General features: G+C 32.3%; 3 protein-coding genes and 2 long non-coding RNA genes across 6 annotated transcripts; 2 read left to right on the top strand and 3 right to left on the bottom strand.

Annotated features, from left to right (window-relative positions):
* Positions 1 to 150: 150 nt before the first annotated feature.
* Positions 151 to 9,650, bottom strand: LOC105678937 (uncharacterized). Its single transcript, XR_001101764.2, has 4 exons — positions 9,512 to 9,650; positions 2,905 to 3,231; positions 2,335 to 2,689; positions 151 to 1,595 (listed from the first exon to the last, which is right to left on the bottom strand). It is a non-coding gene; the product is annotated as an uncharacterized lncRNA (long non-coding RNA).
* LOC105678990 (TWiK family of potassium channels protein 18) lies at positions 3,840 to 8,012 on the bottom strand. The gene has a single exon (XM_012378757.2). The coding sequence runs from the start codon at positions 6,994 to 6,996 to the stop codon at positions 5,974 to 5,976; it is 1,023 nt and encodes a 340-aa protein (XP_012234180.1). The 5' UTR covers positions 6,997 to 8,012; the 3' UTR covers positions 3,840 to 5,973.
* Positions 9,491 to 16,537, top strand: LOC105678989 (carbonic anhydrase 2). Of its 2 annotated transcripts, none has more exons than XM_012378755.2 (6): positions 9,491 to 9,645; positions 13,346 to 13,393; positions 14,769 to 14,924; positions 15,378 to 15,601; positions 15,678 to 15,911; positions 16,114 to 16,537. In XM_012378755.2, the coding sequence occupies exons 1-6, from the start codon at positions 9,519 to 9,521 to the stop codon at positions 16,303 to 16,305; spliced, it is 981 nt and encodes a 326-aa protein (XP_012234178.2). In that variant the 5' UTR covers positions 9,491 to 9,518; the 3' UTR covers positions 16,306 to 16,537. The 2 variants fall into 2 exon arrangements, with proteins under 2 accessions (XP_012234178.2, XP_012234177.1); XM_012378754.2 differs by lacking the exon at positions 9,491 to 9,645 and adding an exon at positions 11,033 to 11,177.
* Positions 16,383 to 18,795, bottom strand: LOC136998379 (uncharacterized). The gene is made up of 2 exons (XR_010888934.1): positions 18,661 to 18,795; positions 16,383 to 18,562 (listed from the first exon to the last, which is right to left on the bottom strand). It is a non-coding gene; the product is annotated as an uncharacterized lncRNA (long non-coding RNA).
* Positions 18,652 to 21,553, top strand: LOC105678938 (odorant receptor 22c-like). The gene is made up of 5 exons (XM_012378662.2): positions 18,652 to 19,513; positions 19,789 to 19,888; positions 20,158 to 20,265; positions 20,571 to 20,726; positions 20,818 to 21,553. Exons 1-5 carry the CDS (start codon positions 18,744 to 18,746, stop codon positions 20,866 to 20,868), a joined length of 1,185 nt encoding a protein of 394 aa, XP_012234085.2. The 5' UTR covers positions 18,652 to 18,743; the 3' UTR covers positions 20,869 to 21,553.
* The last annotated feature ends 161 nt before the right edge of the window (positions 21,554 to 21,714 follow it).

The raw sequence follows: 21,714 nt of genomic DNA, 5'->3' as shown, positions 1-21,714 counted from the left end.
CCGGAAAAATACGCGATTGGGCCATCGATCTCTCCCGTTTGCATCCGTGTCCGCTTATGGACGTCTTTCTCTCTCGTTCTCTTTTTCTTTCTCTGTCAGTGTATGCAAATGCGTTGTAGAATAGGAAGAATCTGTCAGCAAACGCAACCAACTATGCCTTCGTAGTCGTACGCCTGAGTTAAGTGAAAGGTAGCAACCGCTGCATCGAGATTGAGGATGGAAAAATATGTTGGTCGTAACGCTGCCGTAAATTTGCATAATATGAAAGAAAAATCAATTAAATTAAAAAAAAAAATAGTTTGAAAGTGCAGAAAATTCTAATCACAAAAATTAAAGACATAGGGCCACTTTTTCCAATTGCTAACATGAAATATCGTCATCAAAGACGAAAAAGATTTAAAATTTTTGTCACCTTTAATGACGATGGTCTATTCTTTACGTTAGCAATTCTCTTAACAAATTGAAATCATCGGTTAACGTTAAACGACATTGGAAAAAGTGGCTCATAATTAGAAATATCGCAAATAGAGTTATGTATCAAGTTTGATACAGAGATAGTATCAGTACTGTTAAAACCTGTTCATCAATAATGGGATAGAAAACTGCGAATTACGAAGAATATCGCGAAGAGTGTCATTACGAAGAACACGCAAGACGGAATAACCATTGAATACTTTTGAGAGAATGCTCGGTGACCTGGTAAAAGTTAGATATCCAAGACGACGGAATTTAAAGCTAGCTTCGCTCCCGGCGCAGAAACTTGATTGGAGTCAAAGTATCCTCGATGGAAATTACCTCCGTATTACCGTCGAGATTTTGCTTCGTACATGTAGTCAAAGCACTCGGCGGATACGCTCGCGAACACAGAAGTTACTATTAATTTCAAGTCCGACGCAGTTCGCGATGTTTCAGCGGCAGGAGTTGACTCCCAGTTTAAATCGAGTTATCGCTATAGAATTTCCAAACTGTGATCCGGCCTTCTCCGAGGCCGCGGAAACGAGTGTCCCTTTTATCACGGAAGCTCGGAGAGATCATAATCTGTGATACACTGCTGAATCTTAGGAATGAGAAAAATTTGTCGGTAAATTTGCAAAACGAGATTGATTTATGACTTATTAATTTATGAGCAACAAGGCACAATCGCGTCATACATTAATTAAAAATTTAGTTTCTCGCAGACTGTCTCAATAATGTAAATTAATGAATGTGCGTGCAAATACCGCATACGCAAATTCGAATAAATGTTCTTTAATATATATCTATTCTCATTTATAATTGTAACTTTAAATAATTACACCTGTCAATTTTATAGTTGACACCTCTTCGCAAATGTGATTAGTTGTGTCCTTTTTGTTCTTTACATTGTTATGGCATCGTCTGCAGTTGGTATTGTTTCGCAGTGTCGAAGGCGAAGCTTCCACCGGAAGTTTCGAGTTTTGTTTGACGGCTCTTTCGAGCGCAAATCTGTCAGAATCAACAGCGGCCTTGGAAAACGCAAGCTGCTTCCGCGGGAAAGCACACTGCACTCGTTGTTGATTCAGGTGTCTGCTTCCAAACTTCGGTAAAGAAGAAAATATCTCCGTCAATATGTGTCCCTACAAATATTTTACAGTTTAGCGCAAACATATTTCTACGTCATTGCGATTTCGTTTAGCAATATTCAACTTTTTTCACTTTTGATCCTCGCGCGTTGCAATTTCTAATTAATTCCACTCATTATAAGAATCGCACTTTTCTGGCGTCAAACATGTCTTTCTCGTAAATATCAATTATGCTTACTACAGAATAAGTGCGATTAAACGAAAATGTGATCGAATAGTCAACGATCCACTACTTAATTAAATTCATTTTGCATCTGGCACGAAATCTAGTGGATTCTTAATTAAATCTGTTTGAAAACGATCACGAATCATTAAAATTCAGTTGGCGAATTCAGAAACCTTTCTCACTAAAGATATACAACTCTGACTTGATTAAGTGGTGATCTCTAATTAAGAAGTAATGCTCTTAATTAGAAATTTATTAATTACATATCATTTCACAACTATTTCCATTCAAACATTATCACACATAACATACATAGTTATATTAATTACTAAAAACTTTTTAAATATATTAAATATTAGGTATATTATATTATCTATATATGTAATATTAAGCTTTAATGTCATATTTAATTGGAAATAAAATGAGGCAAACAAAATGGAGGCAATTAAAAATAACGAGAAATTTTTTGCACACAATGTATACGCTGTATGGCAGAAATATTTTTTATTAGTTATATAACATTCAATATAATATGTATGTTATATAACATTATATTCTGATCGGTACCTCGTCAATGTTTCCCATTGCTCCTGATATTGCCAGGTTAATGCTCTTCACGTATCTAGCTCTGCCATAGGCACGTAGCCTACGAGGTACAACCAAGGAAAACACCGACTCCGCAGTGATTCGGCAATCCTGGAGGACTGCAGTCTACTTGCATTCAGATGCCAAGTAAGGGGCAACTCGACAAATTGTGCCAGTAAGCTCGGACGTTTGCGAGGACCTCATTGTAAATTTCAACAATTCGAGAACGGTGCCAACCCGTCATTGAGGCAACTCTCTCATCCAGGATTTCGAACATACTTGATGTGATGGTTGCTGACATCCTTTGCTTCTTGAAGGAGAAAACATTCACGATTATCTGCAACGCAAAGAATATTATAATAAATATGAGAAAGCTTTTGTATATGCTGCATTCTTTTTAATTATTTCAAATGTCGTGTAGCTTACACTGAATTATTTTTGATTTATATAATTGATTGAACAGTAAAAAATAAATTCCAGCTAATTAATTAGTTTAACGTCTAAGTAACTAGGTTTAGCTACATTGTATTTAACATACAACAACCATTATACCATCATTTGCGGCTAAGCGGTGCAAATTCAACGTTAATGCAAATGCGTTGTTCGCATTTAAGCTTCCGCAATAATGCTCATTCAATTCTTGTTTTGAATTCTATTAGGTGTCCAGCCGCAGTTGGTGTATAAAAGTTTAAGTAAATTAGTACAGCACGGCCGATTAAAAGCGCTGCTTTTTGCAATTTGCACGGTCTGCCTGGCTCTCATTGGAATTTATAAATTATAAATGTTTTTTCTTGGCGGCTACACAGCATTTCCATGCGACATTATTTTATTACACAAGAGCTTGCGTTCTTCCAACGCAACACTTGTGGACATTTTTCCCTTAAAATACAGAATACATTTTATAATAAAGTTTAAATTCTGCAAAATTATATTTTTATTGTCAAAACTTATATAAATTATAAATGTATAAAATTTATAGCTAGAAAATATACATGATCTCATATTAAAATCTATTAATTGGTATTGTTATTGAACACTATTTCAATCTTAAAATTTTATGTAGATTATATATTTCTTAGCTAACTTTTCAATTTGTATTAAAAATATCTTGTTTTTTAAATATGTATATATTTTTTTTCAAATAATATAAAATAAATATAAATTGAAGTTTAAAATTAGGGGTATTATTTATCTGCGACCAATAAATAAGTTTGCATAACGTTGCATATCTTATATCTTACTGAATGCAGATAAAGCAGAGAATATACCCTTCTATTTCAATAAGTTACACTTACCAGAAGAAATAAAGTTAACAGTTATCAGTACAATGTGATAATAATACGAGAATATTATCAAACTTACCATTTATTTCCGTCTAATTTATGGAAACAATTATAGAATTCTTTTTCTCAACAGAAAAAAATTTAATTTATAGCCTTATAAATTACATAGGATTCAAAATTTATTTAACAAATTGCAGCAACAAGTTAATATAACTCTTACTTTTATTTAAAATATAAGTATAAACATTATAAAATTGAGTGACATAGAATTGTGTATGCACGCAGTTTCGCTATTTGCAGCGAAACCGAAATGTAACTCGGCACGAGAATCATGAAAGTTTTGGGTTGGGTTATTTCTGTAATCACATTGGATTATTATTTTAAGGCAAATATAGATGTAAGCAGATAGTTGAATAGTGCCCTAAAAAAACAGTAAAATTAAAAAATTGCAGTTAAAGACGATAAAATTAGAAGCTTGTTATATAATAATAATTTATTTCTATTTTATTTTTCTAATAAATCATTTCTTTTTCTCTTTCACTGTTTTTTTTTCACAAAATTTGTAAGCACTATTAAAACAAATATATAAATAAAAATCAGAAAATAACATTAATTAAATACAACATGACATTTAAAGCGTTATTAACTGTAGTGTAAATAAAATGCAATATTTTGTTTTGAACAAAATTATTATTTTTACTATATAAATTCTTTCAGCAGTTACAAAAATAATAGCTCATATTAATAATGTAAGTTTTGTTCACATTTTGAAAAGTAGCAATATTCTCGGGTAATTAAATGTACAAATTATTTTGTGGAATGTACAATAATATGTAATAAATCCTTATCTACATTTGTCCGTCGTTTCTCGGTGAGATATTATAAGCTCATTAATTTACCGAACTGGACATTATCATACTCGATAAATCAACGGAGTGACTATGAACTCAGTAATTGAAAGCGCAATTATTTCGTGCATGACACGTCCCATGGGATCAATATATCTGCACATATTCGTCTTTACGTTGATTCTCATGACAAACACTTAATCAGGAGTTACATAAATCCTTGTCGTCTTCGTGTTCGTGATAAATTAAACAAAGGAAAAAATCGCATTAATTCGCGCTGTTATTCATCATGGTCAGAATGTCATGGTCTGCAACGTCTTGTGCTTTTTATTTTAATGATGTAGCTCTTCTTTTTATTCACACATTTAACTAATATATTTACTAATTTGGTATAGCTAATAGTGAAATAATAATTAGTATTAATTAATGTTTCAATAAAAATATCAAATTTCAAATTAAATACATTTCAGAAATTGTCGATATCTTTTTTTACCGTTTTCATGTCTTATACGTTTAAAAAATTGTTGCATTACTATTTATAGAATAGTTGATAGTTCTACAGTTGTTCTACGTTATATGTATAAGTTTACATTTTAACGACACGTTTTCAATCTCAGGAAACAGTTCGCTAAAATGTAAACTTACATAGTCTTGCAGAATTATTAACTTCTAGAAATGTAAATAATGTCTCGCGATAATCTCGAATAATTTGCAAAGTAATGATTATTTAGTAATTAATGTGTAAATGCTTGCACGTTATCACCCCACATTAATTATAAGTACAGGTGACTTGATATGATATCAATTTTGATTTACGATGATGTCAAAACTGTTATTGAAACAGCTATAAATCACGACTCGAATTTTACTATCAAACAGATGATAAAATTTATCTTCAAACTTTCTGAAACAACTCACTAAAACAATCTTATAACTTTAATAATTATATTAATGTTATACAATAATGTAGCAAAAAATTTTCACGGTTAACTCATAGAACTTATTCTATAACTTCTATTTGTCTTTCTGATTTCCACTAATTATATAAAATAGAAAATCTCACAAATTATATAACACTCGTACAACTGAAATTCGTACAACTTGTATACAACGAGAGCCAGTCTCTCTTTTCATACTAAAAACTAGACTAATAAATCTCTCAATGTTAAGATAGCGATGAAAGACGCACTATGAACTACAAATTATATTTAATCGCCGGCCGGTATTTTTAACGATAATCTGCACTTATGATAACATTTACATTTATGCAATGATGCAACATGTTTCCATTTTCGATACGATTTTATCCTCTTTTTTTCTATACATATTTATATAACTTTTCTCTGAGTATTTTTGATTGTTTCGAGTTTCTTCCTCGATAAGAATTAGCGTGTTCTCGCTTTCTGTTATCTTACTATCGCCTTACACGTCACAATAGATTTTGCCGTTACTCATAGCTTCGATACATCTCGTAGCCTTTCCTCGACTTCTCACTCCTCTGGCTCCGACTTGCAACACGTCACCATTTTATAATGGGCCGCGTCCATCGCTTGGTTCAGCTGTCCTTTGAGCTCCCGAGCTTTCACGTATACATCCTCCTTCATCAGATTGTAGCACATGGCGATCAGACCCATTCCCAGCAATAAATACACGAAATTAATGATGAGTTTCGTCTGGCTGCTCTCCGTGGAATCGTCCTGGTTCCAGCCGGGCACCAGATCGCCCATGCCGATCTTGCAGAGCGAGGTGACGCAGAAATAAGCGCTGTCCAAGTAGTCCCAACCCTCCCACGCGGCAAACATGATCGAGCCAGCGACGACGTAGCCGATTATCACCCACAGGCAGGCGGTTGACGGCACCGTGACCCTTTGTCCGGGCTTCCGCTGGCCGGTGCACTCGTACACTCGCGTGTACAACCAACGGAAGGTCTCCGCGAGCACCTGGCCCATGTTGAGAAAGTACAACACGTACAGCGGGATGCCCACCACCGCGTAGACCACGGTGGCGCCTTTGCCCCACTGGGTCTTGGGCACCAGGCTGCCGTAGCCGATCATCGTGAACACCGACAAGCAAAACATCAACGCCGCCGGGAATGACCAGAGGTCGGCCGGCGCGGAATCGCCGCAGTTATCATGGCGCAGGATGCTGGTGATGTTGTCCTGGTAGCGCCGCAGGATGCTGTTGGACACCGCGCGGAAGGCGGTGCGGTTGAACACGTTGACCGATTGATTGCTGGCGGTGCTGAACCACAGCTCGTTGGCGTACTCCATGCGAACGTGTTCGCGCCAGCACTCCGCCGCCGGCTGCTCGACCTGGGTCTCGATCATCATGAAGCCAAAGGCGCCCACGATGGCGTAGCCGACCACCAGTCCACCCACGCCGACTTGGGTGCACATGAAGGCCACCAGCTTCCGGCAGCAGTCTTTGACGCGCTCCCGCGGGTCGACGCCGGTCGACGTCGACGACGAGTCGCGGCTCTTCAGGGAAGATCTCATCGGGACGCTGCGCGGCATGCTTCGACGCGAACTACCAGGCCTGGCCGAGGCCGGAATCAGCGAAGGGACATTCACATGGAACACACTATCTTGGCTGACACTCGGCGGCTCTCGTCGTGTGCCGCTTTTCTATTTCTGGTCGGAACGCCCCGGCCGTCTCTCTCATTTCTTCCTGCGGGATTCCTCTGCCTCTCTTCGTCTTCTCTTTTGTCGAGTAGTATAGGCTGCTACGTCTGTTACGCAGATTATTCCACTCTTGCGGATCACGTGCACGAGAAAGTCACTGCAGCGACTTCTGTATCTGTTGTTGCTAGTAGACAATAAACTGCAAACTCGAAGTTTGCTGACCATTGATTTCTTCGGTTTATCACTGCACAAATCACTGCGGTAACTGACTCGCGATTAAAATAAATTCAATCAAACTTTCCGAGAGAATTACGTACTTGCAAATTTTACGTTTTTAAGAATCGTAAATGTCAGATGTTTAAAATTGCATAAAAGATGCTAAGTGATATTAAAATACTTTCAAATTATGTATAATGCGATCTTACATGGTCAGTGAATTGAAAAATTACTTCATTAACTAGATGATCTATTCTAATTCGCTTCCGGATGAGACTTCCTTTTTTCACAACTACTCGTTTAGCGGAGAGACATCTAGCTTCTCTATGAAGCGATTATCTGCAAACTGACTCCGTGTCGAGTTTACTATTTTTACCGGCACATATCTCTCTCTCTCTCTCTCTCTCTCTCTCTCTCTCTCTCTCTCTTTCTCTACGAGAACGATGTCCACTAAATTCGCGAGAATGCGTGTGTGTGGAACTTGAAATAGTTACACACGACAGTGACTACTGCCAAACATTTCGCAATACGAGGTCAATAAAAAGATTTCTTTAATCATGAAAGAAAATACACATTACAAAGTAATACAATAGAATTTGTATTATAAAAGATATTATTTTTTATGCATATTTTATTGCAAAGTCTCTGTTATATGATTTATAGATAAGTTTGCTCGTTTCTCTTTACTTTTAGCGGTGGAGAATTAGTTTGATACATTTAGAAGAATGAAAGAATATGGATGGCGAAAAGTTATTGGTGAACTTTAATCGTGTTGCAACTTTTCAAAAAATTTAATTTTTTCGGACGTCTCAGCTCTTGTTCGTGACCTTCTTCAACGTAAGATAAAGATAATTAATGTATAATAATTGATAATTAATTGCTCTGTCTACAATCCTGTGTCTGAGACACGCTTAAACAGGCTGAACATTCGGTCACGAATGTTATGTAATTTATTTCAAATAATGCTGATTATGAAATATTATAAAAATAAGATTGATTAAAGAACAACGGAGTGTGAAAGTGGCTATATGTGTGAGGTGTCATTCTTGTCATCATTCCAAACAGCATGACGCGTATATTGAAACTTGAAGGGGAGATAGAAAGGATCGTGTGACATAATTCATCATCGTGAAAAAGGGAGAGTCCCCCCCTTTGTTGAATTATTTTATCTTTGCAAAATTATGCACGGGAACATGCATATTGTAAATTTAATATTGCTTTACGCACGCTTGCTTTGACTTTAATAGGTGCATGTTTAGACTTACGTAAACTTATTGAGACACATTTTAATGTTCACACAAGAATGTCCATGATTAATGTCATTTATATTCCGAAAATAAACGAGGTATTTCATGGAAAAGCGGTGCACATATCTTGGCACCGGTCTTACAGTCTTTGTCAAAACTATTGCTCGTTTCCAGTAAATCATAATTTAATTAACGTTTATAACTTGAAGAAAACAGTAACTATATGTTTTATTAATAATAATCTTTTATTAGCTGTTATAATTTAATAGAAAATATGTTTATAGAGTTTTTATAATTTGGAGTACTTTGTTACAGACTCTGCAATCTGCTTCGTGCTTTTAGCAGCAGCTGCTAATATTCTAATAAATATTCTTAAGAGTGTATTAAAAGAGCACCTTTTGATTGCGATAAGTTTTAATAGCTCTATAATGTATTTCATGCATTAGAAATGACGTAAAATAGAGCAAATGTGTCACAAGAGGCCTAATTTTATGCGTGTATGCTTAAAGCCTCTAAAAATATCCAAACTCATTGGTAATTTAAACTCCTGAGGCATATTTGAAAACTGCCTTATTATTTAATAACATTTTATTTCAAATTTTATTTAGAATTGTTTCTTTGTACCTTTAAACAAATTTAATCGAATTTTTGCAAACTTAAAATAGAACGAAATAAAGAAGCTTTAGAATAAATCTTCGACACATTTCAGACACATTTCTTAAACCCAATTATTCCCAATTTCTTGTTTTTTTTTATTCTTCTTTATTATTTCTGTTGCCATTTTTTTTCATTTTTCGCGAGGAGAATACTAAATTTGCGAGAAATTTGTTAAAACGCATGCGCAACTGATCAATCAATTTTGCGGTACCGAAATCGACTGATTGTTGCAGAGTGCAGTTTCGTGGGAGTTCAATATTGCTTACGCGGGGGGTTGCATACTTTACCTTCTCGATGAATGTGCCAGGTAGATCAGTCGCACAACGATCGTCGTCCATGACGTGTCTCGACAAAATAATAAGTGCATCATCACATGTGAAAATGGGTCCTCTATTAATTATCACACTGACGTTTTTCATAGGTAAAATATCTTGCGATTTTTCGTAAAATTCTTCTTTCATAAAGCTGTAGAACAGTTTCAAAACATTTTTTATTTTAAGTGCATACGTTAGTGTGCAATGTTTCGATTATTGAACGTAAAGAAAAAAAGAGTAGAACATAGTAAACGGATAAAATCAAATAACTGCTTATTCTCGCAACAACAAAAAAAAAATAGAACAATTAATATAAGATATAAGAATTAATACATGTATTAAGCTTACTCGAAAGTAGCACAGCATCTTGTTTAAAATATATAAAATATATAAAAAAAGAATTTTAGTTCATCATTCTTTTCATAACTTGTACAATTTATTTTAAGTTTAAAAAAACTTATTGTAAAATTTATTATAAATTTAGAAGACTTGATCTCACTGCGATAGTGACAAGAACTTGCTCACAGTATAAATTTCTTTTTTATATTTTACTTCAAAATATTTTTGGAATAAATATATGTCAGACTCACTTCATTAATAGTTTTATTATATATTTCTCTTGGCGTATAGTTAGAACTTGTATATACTTATGTGTGTACTTGTGGATACTTATGTATGACTGTAATGTGTGATTATTTATTTTGAGCAAACGTAAGATGCACTTAACAATGGTGTGCTACTTAAATATTTGCCTGCAAGTTGAATACTTCAGTTGATTGGTTGATGAACGCATAAACCGTCCGTCTAATTTAAGATTTGGACCGTGTTTTGTTCGCGAATTTAATTTTACTCCCATGATCGCTCCAGTTTGTGTGCGATGACGTCGATGCTTCAAGTCGAGAACAATAAGATGCTATTTTACTTCTTTCTTGCTTTATAAAAATTATCAAAAAATTGAACTTTTAAATAATTTATTTGTTCTAAGCAACCAAGATGACCATCAGATTCTTTAGAAGATCTTTTTTAACTGCATTTTTTGCACATCTTATACGAAAAAGTATATGCGGCTGAAAAGAATAGCTAAAATATTTTATGGTTTTATTATTTTTGCGAGAGAGAGTATTTCTACACTAAAAATTTATTGTATATTTTTTCTTTCTCATTAAAAAAGAAAACAAAAAATATAAAATAAATTTTCAAAAATACTTTAAAGATTTTTTTAATAAATCATCATATCGATTATATAATAATTGATGTATTCAGTCAGCGTTAAACTTCTTTACTACTTACATTTTTTCAAATCTTATAGTATTAATTTATATAAATGCATAGATTATTGCGCTCAGTTTTTAGGAGCTCGAAAACGCTTATCATTACATTTACCTTATAATGCGCTAGTAATCAGATGGCCAGTCAATGTGAGCTTGCATCATGTATTGCGATCACGATGCACTGCACATGCCGATGTGCACGTTAAATCTCACGCGATAGCTCCTCGTGTAATCTCGGGGTTATCCAGTTAGATTTACGTCGCGTTCATCAGTCGTACACTCGTCGTCATCGCGCTCGTGTGTCACCCATCCCGATCGTTCCAGGTGGCTCCCCGCGATGCGTCTCTTCTACTTAATCGCTCTTCTAGGTAAGAGCTCTTCTTCTGCTCGATTGATTCGCTCGATAGCTCATTTTCGTCGTGATTATTCTTTGCCTGCCGAATTATCCAGGAAAAATATCGACATGAGAAAATTATTGGAAAAAGAGCATATCTTTCTTTAGTTTTTTTATTAATTAGTTGTTTTAATTTAGCGCTTTTGAGATATTATAGTTTAAAATGTATTTAAGTTTATCTTTTTTTCTATCATAACTTTCTGTGACTTTGTGCAAATGTTGGCTATCATCTTATATAACATGTAAAAAAGGGTGCATCTCTTTTTCCACTAATTTGTTTAAATTTATTGATATCCTTTTTTACGATTACTTATTCAAAATATTTACCCATTCACGTAACGTGATTGATATTGAACGTTACTATCTTAGATAGTTTCAAAATAATTTTATATTTATTCCCTTTTTTTAAATTTACTTTTGTAGAGTAAATGTGCAATTATCTATTTAAACTTGCATTAGTGTTTCGTATATTTCTTCAAATTTACAGTTTCGTAAAATATTGTTTTTTTATCAATAATTTGTCTTAGCCGCAAAAATATTAAAAACAGTAGCATATGTGAATTTTTTCATCAAACAAGTTCAAACTTTAATAAATGAATTGTGTACGAAAAAACATATATAATCATGAGAGAATGTTTAAAAAACTTTTGGTATTCAAATAGTATTACATTATTCAAAAGTTAAACCATTTTATTTCCAAATTTTTAGTAACATTGCCGCAAAAATAAAGGAGACAAATATCATTTAACCGCGAAAATAATAACAGTGATTGAATTGTATAACAAAGTTATCACATTGTGCGAGAGAAATGTTCAGAATCGGAGAGCGAGCGTTGATATATCGATAGGATCGACCTACCTTAAGCATCCTTAACTATGGACGAAACTCGCATGCTGATGTCGACCGTGTACTATCCCTGCACAGCGGAAGCGTACATTATGCTCATTAAAACCTGCGGGTCGTTTGAGTGATTCGGCCGTTGTCACGGCCGGTCTTGATCTAGAAAGCGCCGGCGTTTATCCGCCGATTGTGATCCAATTGCCGCGCGGATGGCTTTCAGCAAAACGATTTTTGCTCTAAGCCGTCGCATTTTCTCGGCCACGACGAGAATAGGGTTAAGAATAAGTGCGAACAAATTCACCGCGGCTCGAGCGGTCAATGAGGTCAATTCTGTTTCCTGTCGTGCGCGTTCAATTACTTATCGGACCCAATGGGCCGAACGCAGCCGCGATATAGCGAGTCGTTCGCGTGGCAGCAACGTGGCAATAATTATTTTATTGACCGTTCGTGCGAATTCTCCAAATTGATACCGCGGGGACGAGGTCAGCGCCGGCTTTAGAATGTGATTATTATAGTACACACGTTTCTCATTGGTGATTATTATATAGTACATATATGATTTCATTCAAACACATTTGTATCTAAAGTTAAAATTGAACAAACGGATTGAAGCAAATTAGATTGATCATAACAAAATATACTCTTAGTTATAGAGCTATAGAGATCAGTAACAAGAATAAATCACTTTATTATGTAGTTAGTCAATTTATGATATTAGTTTTAATGATATAAAGATAACTACAGTATTTATACTAAAACTATTCAAAGACTATTCAAATTGATATTAATATTAACATTCCTTAAACAACTTTTTTACTTTGATTAATAATAATTGTTTTAATTTTAACTTATAATTTTACTTTTTAAATTTAAATTTACAATGATATAAATACAATTATTTTTATAAGAATTTAAAGTTTTATCCTTAAAAATATTTGGAAAATTTTTAAAAACTATTGAAAAAAGAGAATGTGTGTTAAAATAAAATTAAAAAATCAAATTCTTTGTCAAATTTGAGCATTATTTTCTTTTAAAATACTGTATAAAATTCACTGTATAATATAAAAATTGTTACTTACGTAAATATTTTAAGTCAATTGTAGGCAAGATCAGTTTGTCACATTATTGTGACTGTTCGTATTGAATAGTCTAGAATTGGCTAATAAACGTGTGATTGTTTACACTAGCCTTTGTGCTAAATTCTTTAAAAAAATTTTTTTAAATTTAACTATAATCATTTAAAAACAAAAATTTTTTTAATTACAAAAAAACAAACAACTAATTTTGCATACGTTGTTTTAGGTTTACAAACATCGGAAGCATCTGAATGGGGATATACGGGCAAAAATGGTAATTATGTTAATTACGACATATATACATACATATATATAAATGAAATAATAATTAGCGTTTTATAATTATCCAGAATATAGTATCTAAAGTTTGACAACATAAAACACTTTAAAAAATGTATCATGTTTTCTTTAAATCTGTTTTAAGAGATATCATAATCTTCACATAGATAACATAAATTTTATTGTCAATATTGATTTATTCGATTTAAGAAAATAATGATATATTTACACATTATCTTCTTATTTCGTCACACAAGAGATTTATTAGAAACATTGGGAACATATTATAACTTAATATTCTTTTATCTTAATATCGCCATATGTCTTTCAAGAATAAATAAAAAAGATACAAGTACCAATAAAGAAAATTGATTTATGAAGCTAGAATCATGAAATTTTTATCGTGATTTTACGCAATGCTTCGGTTTCGGTGGGGAATTTTATTAGCGATAAGTGTACATACATGATAAATATACTTTCTTCAATTAGCTTATATGAAATTTATATACAAGTTGTTAACAATTTAATAACAGCAACGTTAATTGTCAATTTAAGATATTTAAAGATTAAAATATATCAATATGTTTCATATATTAAATAAAAAAGTTTAATTATTAAGTAAAATTATATTATTTGTTCGATATTCTATAAAACAAACAAAAAATTAAAATAAGTTTTTTAAAAAATCTTGTACACTTATAGTTCAATATAATTTCAACAAACATTTATTGTTAAATATGCTAAAATGTTAAAAAAAAAATTTTTTTAAAACAATGTAGAGAAGTATTCGTAATTTAAAGTAAAGTAATTTATAATTTAATTAAAAAATATATTTAAAGGCCCAATAATTTAACACAAAAAGATTAATGAGAAACAAAACAGCCAGTGCTAGATGGTCGTGCCTGTGTATCATACAATCATGTGATAACAACGTTTCGTACATTAACATTACATCTACGATTATTTTGATGTTGAAGAAGGCCTGAAAAAGGCCTGATATATGTAGGTCGAAACGCGCGTTGTTATCATATGTTTGTATAATACCGGCGGCGGCGGCGATCCGGCGACAGGATCTCGAGTGCCAGATCCGATGCCGGTATTAGTCCCCTGATTTTCTTCCAAGAACGCGTCCGGATAAAATATCTCGGCGACCAATAGACTCGTCCATCTCGGCGACGATAAGCATCCACAGGCACGACCATCTAGCACTGGTTGTTTTGCTTCTCATTAACCTTTTTGTAAAGTAAATTATATTAACCTTGAATATATCTCTCTCTGTGTGGTAGTATTTTAAAATATAAATGTTAATATTTATCACATTTTGTTATAACTTGGACTTAAAAATCTATAGTTTATAAATATTGCCATAGGACCGGAAAACTGGCCAGGAATATGTACGACAGGAAAGAAACAATCGCCAATCGATATCGTGACAGAAGATGCCATAAGGGTTGATCTTGGTGCTTTAAAGTTTAATCGATACGACTTTGCATTTCATGGCATATTAATTAACAATGGACATTCTGGTAAGAAAAATCATAAATATAATATATTATGTTTTAATATTTTTAGACTTGCAAATAAACATTTTTTTACTATATTTGTAATTTTTAAAGCCGCTTATTTAATTATTATTATTATTTATTGCAAACGTAATGTGTTTTATTTATATTTCAAATTTCTATGTATAATCCGACTTTTATAAATTTTATGTTTAAACAGTTATACTTTGTGCCAAAATTCGTTAGCATTAAAGGAATTTGCACTTACTAACTGTATTAGTTCAGTAAAATTCATGTTTGTAAAGTTAAGTAAAAGAAACTGCGTATTGCACATAGAAAACAAGTTTTAATAAAAAACTTGGTACTAAAAAAAGTTTCGTCATAGTTAGAAATAGATATATTACTAAAAATGAATTAAAGTCACCGGCTTATCGCCGTCAACGTTTTAGCGTATTTTTTAATAAATCATTTTTCTAGTGGAAATTCAATTGGAAGGCGTGCCGATTGTCCTCAGCGGCGGAAATTTGTCATCGACATATGTTCTGAAGCAAATGCATTTTCACTGGAGCGCTGAGCATACCGTGGATGGTGTACGGCATCCATTGGAGCTGCATTTAGTGCATTATGACAAGAAATACGGAAATTTCAGTGTAGCAGCGCAAAATGAAAACGGACTTGCCGTGGTCGCAGTCCTGTTTGAGGTAGTAACAGTGCTTATATTTTTTTTTGTATAGATAATTTTTCTATATGGTAAACATGATTGATATTTTGTTCTAGTTGAGTAAAAATGATAATAAAGATCTGATGCCGATCTTGGAGGCAACGAAAATGGTGTCGCGTAGGATGGGGAGGAGCATAGCACCAATAAGAAACAAAATAATACCTTTACTGTTTCTACCAAAGGATCATACGACATATTACAATTACCAAGGATCCTTAACCACGCCGGGATGCGCTGAGTCCGTGATATGGTTTGTGATGACTGAGAAACTCTTCGTGTCGGAAGCGCAGGTGATTCAATATTTTACTAGTAACTCGAATAAAATCACTCTCAAATGCATATTACAGTAAAAATAACAATTTGATACAGTATTGTATAAAATTATGTAGAGTGTGCCATTTTTTATGAGCATCCAGTTTTTTTTAATGGTTAATTATGCAATTAAAAATTTTGTTCCAATATTTATATTTTATTATTCGTATTTGCATACAGGTAAATGTATTCAAACGCGTGAGGAACGGCAACGAAACGCTGACGTTTAATTATAGGCCTGTTCAGGACCTCGGCCTTCGAAAAGTATATCATCGTCTGGAAGGATACAGCAGCTCGTCGTCGGTCACTTCGAAAACGATCGGCACTCTTCTTAGTGTTTTTTCCGTTAGTCTTTTACACGAGAACTTTTAATTTTGAAGGATTAAGCGCCCAGCTAAACTTTGTGTTACAATATGTAACGCAATGTGGCTACGTGATATTATTTGTTGCATTGTTTCGAGAAACAAACGTGTATTTATTGCGATAAATTCCGAACGAATTTAACCGCATTATTTATAAAATAATGTTTTACATTAACATTGGGAACTTTGGAACTATTATTAACATTAATATATAAGAAAATAAAGCTTGTTGAAGTTTAGAACGTTCCTTTTTTGGAAATGATTTGTTCCATTTCTCCTCTTGCATAGAGAAACTACTAAATGCCATAAAAAAAATATATATATAAAATAGATCGATTCGATACAACCTGAGAAAAACATTTTTATACTCAAAAAAATCTCCCTTTCAGATCACTTAAGACATTCTTACTATACTAAAAATGATTTGTTATATTTTACTACTTTTGCACAGAAGAAGATCTACACATGAAATACAAAAGACACCGATTCAATACATCCTGCGGAAGAGATCCTTATACTCTAAAAATTACCCTAATTTACTGAATAAATTCTTCCTTCGCCAAAAATGGGGTTTTGTAAATAATGAAGAAGATAACTTTTTCTCAGCAATATTAAATAGATGCTTGTAATAGTAAAAAATATATAATTAGCTTTTTAAATATTGTTAATATAATGAATTTGAATTTTTTACTGTTAAAAATGTTTAAATTACCTGTTAAAAATGTTTAATAATCTGTGCACTCATAAATTCTTTTTATATTAATATTTTACAATGTAACACACGTTACGACATATGGCTGTTTAATATGTATTACATATTTCTAAACATTCAAGTAAGAATTAATATTAAAAATAATTTAATATTATTAATGAAATGTCATTAATGTGAGAGCACATGCCAAAGCAAATAAAACGTGTTTTTATAATAAGTTTGTAATTAATAATTTTATAAAATCAATAAATTCTTATTTAAGTATAGTAACGTGCAAGCATACATGCATATAATGGAATCAAAATTTTTATTTAAAATTACTATTTCTTATAAATTATTAGGTAAAAAAAACTTACTATAAAAGTCAGAAATTAATAATATAGGAATTATTAAATAATTCATGATTAAAGTTGCTAGAGAAAATGAATAGAAGTAAAAGCTCGTTATGTTAGAACAAATGACATGTAAAAAGACTAATATGAGCTAAATTGTAGTTTGTAATTACAGTTTCTCTTCTGTGTACTATATATAAAAATTGTTAAATTTAGATCCTTAATGTTGATCCTCTTTAGTTGAATAATTTAACAGTAAGTTTTTTAGGATAATTTCAGCGACCAAAAGCAATTCTTTCCGCAATGACAATAGCTTATTCAAATTTCAGTCTTTTATAAGATTGCTCGATGAAACAGTTTCCTAAGTGCTCATTCGAGCTGATATTCAGCTCATTCGAGCTGATATAAGTTTGTGGGACGATCTCAATAAAGATCAAATTTATATTTCAATATTATAATTAACTGTTTTTAACATATGAACTGACGTTAACTTGTAATACGCTGAGTGATAATTATTTCAGAATTTCAATTAAGTTTTGACTGCACCAATTTTAATATTTCTATTATAAGTCTTAATCGACGATTATACACACACATTATCCTAATAGATTCGAATTGTTCAGCTAAAGATAATTCGATTTGTGAGTCGTAATGTACTGTAACTATCATGAACAATAAGGAGAAATTGTAAACAAATATCACTAGCTATTTGGCAACAATATTAGCCTTTGTTCTTACCATTTTATCCCAAAATGCAATGTAATATTTTGTCAGCACGTCTGTATTCGTCTCTCGCCCATCGTAGACTAAGTCATAAATGTATTCCAATCGCCAATATGCATGACAACGTCCAGTGCAATTGCTCCTCTGAATTTTACGATTCTGCAAGGGAGCGCCATAAGATAATTACCGCTTCACAATGCGAGGTTAGTACAAAGAATTTGATGTTCACGTTAATAAAAGGAATGTAAAATATAGTGCGCATTTAATAAATTGTAGCTCAGCATTGCGAATTCATTAATAAACTTCTATGCTTCTTTGTTACAATAAACACAAAACCCAAAACCATAATTTCCATTTCGAGACATGCCACATTATTTTCAATATATTTACACCGTGATCGCAGGACAAACATGAACATTGAATGCAGAAAGAGTAATGTCATCGCTCGTCGCATATCAATTGCGCATAATATATTGATAAAAGCCGGAAAAGGAACAAAGCTGTAAGAAGAATAACAAATTGCTAAAAGTCACATTTTCATCATACAAAGGGAACAGCGTTTGCTTCGGCGCAATATAGAAAATGAATTAATACAAACACAATACTTTAAAAGCTTCAAGTCTCATACGCTGCATCTGCGGATCAAATATTTCTGTGCCACGAACGATCGGCATAAGAGATATGAATTTTCAAAACGTCAATTCTTTAAACAATCACGCAAATTTGCTCTCGGGAAATTTGTTGCCCATCGGTATCGAACAGTTTTCAATACCATGGCTGATATACTACGTTATTGTCATGTTGATCGAAGTGATTCACACGATCGCATTTGTCCTCGGACTCATCTTAGCGCCGAGTGAAAAGGCCCTGCAGGATGGTACTGTATGCGCCGTGATCACCCTGGAAACGTTTTTCATGCTTTCACGCCTTTACACACGCAAGACTCTGTTGGAGCAAGTGGTTCTGCAAATGAACAATATCATGCAAGACGCGGATGAGACCATGAAGAACATCGTCAAGTCAGCTCTGAAACCGATAACAAAGCCGTTCCTGATATATGGGGTGGTGAACGCGATATCCGTCGCCATATGGACCGTGCAACCGGTTGCTTTGGCTTTCGAAAAGAGCACTTTCTTTTATGTAGATTACAATTTACCAGCCGTGTTCAGCACAGAGCCATTCTCGGTCAGCGTTCTGATCCCGTCGACCATCATTATGACGATTGGTAGCGTATACCTGTTTCTGAAGAAATTCAGCGTGGACATATATATGATGCACCTGGTACTGCTGCTGACAGCGCAGTATCGATACACGTCGGTGAAGCTCACAATGTTATTCCAGGATCCTCAGAACAGCAGCGACGCATTTCCAAAAAGACGATATCCTATTTCAAATCAGTGGGTACAGAGAGAGTTAAAAGCGTTATGTCGTCATCAAAACAGTGTTTTGCGGTAAACACAATGCAATTGATGATATAAATATTGAATAATACAATAGACAGACACTTTTTTATTATTGCAATACTCGAATTAGTGACTTGTATTTAAATTACCATTTTTCCAAAAAATCTAATGTAACGAAAAATAATGTTTTTTTCTATGATATTAAATCTTGCGATCTCTTGTACAATTTTTCTTTAACTTTAATGTTTAAACAGAGTAATAGTTTATTGTTCTATATGATTCAGATTTTAGCATTTTACATATTTTATTCTACTGTGTTTCAGTATATCAGTTATGTTAAGAAAACTCTTGTCCGTGAATTTCAGTCTGCTTTATATCAACAACATTTTTCGATTCTGCTTTATAGGTATTCTGATGATTGCAGTAAGTAATTATTAATTTTAATTAGTAAAATATTAAAGTCTAGATGCTTATTTTACGCAATTATTAACAAAAAAGTTATTAGTGATGCATCTAATGTAACTTTTTTCAATTTTTTCGATATTTAATTTAATATTAAAAAATAAACCGATCTTAAATAATAATTTAATTAAATCTGCACATACAAAAACTATTCTCAATTGCAATATAAAAAAATGTTAATTGTATTTTTACACATTTTTTCAATTTTCTAATCAATTTTGAATTTTTAGATACCATATCTGACTTTCATGGAAGGAATTTCGATTTTTTTGTTCGCAATTGGTTCAATGACACAATTTTTTCTATTGTGTTTTTCGGTACAAACATTATCAGACGCGGTAAGATTTGTTAATGATTTATACTACTCAAATTTTATAAGCGGGGTTATTAATATTAAAGAATGCTAATTTATTCAGTTTTATACTACTTAAATTTCTGTCAATTATTCATTTGTTTTTTTAAAAAATGTTATACAAAAATATAAAATAAGATTTAACCGTAGAAGAGAAAAAGATACTTTGCACACAACTATTTATAAATATTACAATGAGACATAAAATGAGACATGATTGCAAATATCAGAAAATTAACGAATAATTAATAATTGCCTATTCTAATATATTATTTTTTGTGACAAATGTAGAGTACGAAAATAACGGATACGGCGTTTGATGAAGGCTGGTATCAATTTGAACCATTGATAAAACGCACATTTCTGTTGCTTATTATGGCTAATAATCTAGAGTGTAAAATTGCAGCAGTTGACAAGTTCAATCTGTCTTTGCCCTCATTTATGACGGTAAAATTTTACATAGTAATTTTATTACTTAAAATTCTATTATAAAACAATTAACACTTTAAGTTTCTGATATTTTTTAATAATGTTTTAGATCATGAATCAATCATATTCAATTGCTCTTTTGTTTTTAAGAGCAAAATAAATTGGAAATGTTGCAAGTTTAAATCAATATAAAATAAAGAATGTTCATCAAAAGAAAAGTTGTGAGAAGAATAATTTAAAAAACTAGCTTGTAAATTTCTTTTATACTGTAACTCAAAAAATATAAAAACAACCACAATGTACTAACATATTGAAACCGTGATAACTTTGGTAATAAAGTCAATCTTTTTTATTAATTATTTTTTAAAGTATAAATATAAAAATAAAATAATTAATAAACTTAATAATAATTTGCTTGTAATATTTGTAAAACTTATTTTATTAATGGAAATATCTTAGCACATATAATTAAAATATATATTAAAAAATATATTTGTTTTTGCAATATTATTGGAATCATAAAGTTTTTATCACCACTTTTTTATAAATTTTCTAAATGTTATTTCCAAATTTTTTTACTAGACTTTTTTGTATAGAGAATTTATTTTTTTAAATAGTAACGATTAAATGTGCTATTTGGTGTTAGTTCGCAAATCAACATGTTTTATGTCACTGTAAAACAATATGTTTGATGTCAAATTAATTTCTGGTAAGTTAATCTTCAAATACTTTCGAGATGTGCTTTTCTTTCGAATTTGCAACTCTGCGACAAACAGTGAAATACTGTAAAATAATTATGCTGCTTCAAAGAGCAAACGTAATTACAGGGGAGTTCTATAGCTCTATTCATCTTTATAATAAATAAAATAAAGATCGCATGCTTTAAAACTGCTATATTATTACAAAAGTTATTCATAAATTTCTCTATTTCCTTGAAAGAAGAACGAGAAAACGTTTCTAAATCTTCATTTATCTAGAATCTCGTTGTCAATAGCGATAATTTAGC

This window comes from Linepithema humile, chromosome 3 (genome assembly GCF_040581485.1).
Source record: "Linepithema humile isolate Giens D197 chromosome 3, Lhum_UNIL_v1.0, whole genome shotgun sequence".
Classification (NCBI taxonomy): Eukaryota; Metazoa; Arthropoda; class Insecta; order Hymenoptera; family Formicidae; genus Linepithema; species Linepithema humile.
This window is presented reverse-complemented; position numbering and strand designations above follow the sequence as displayed.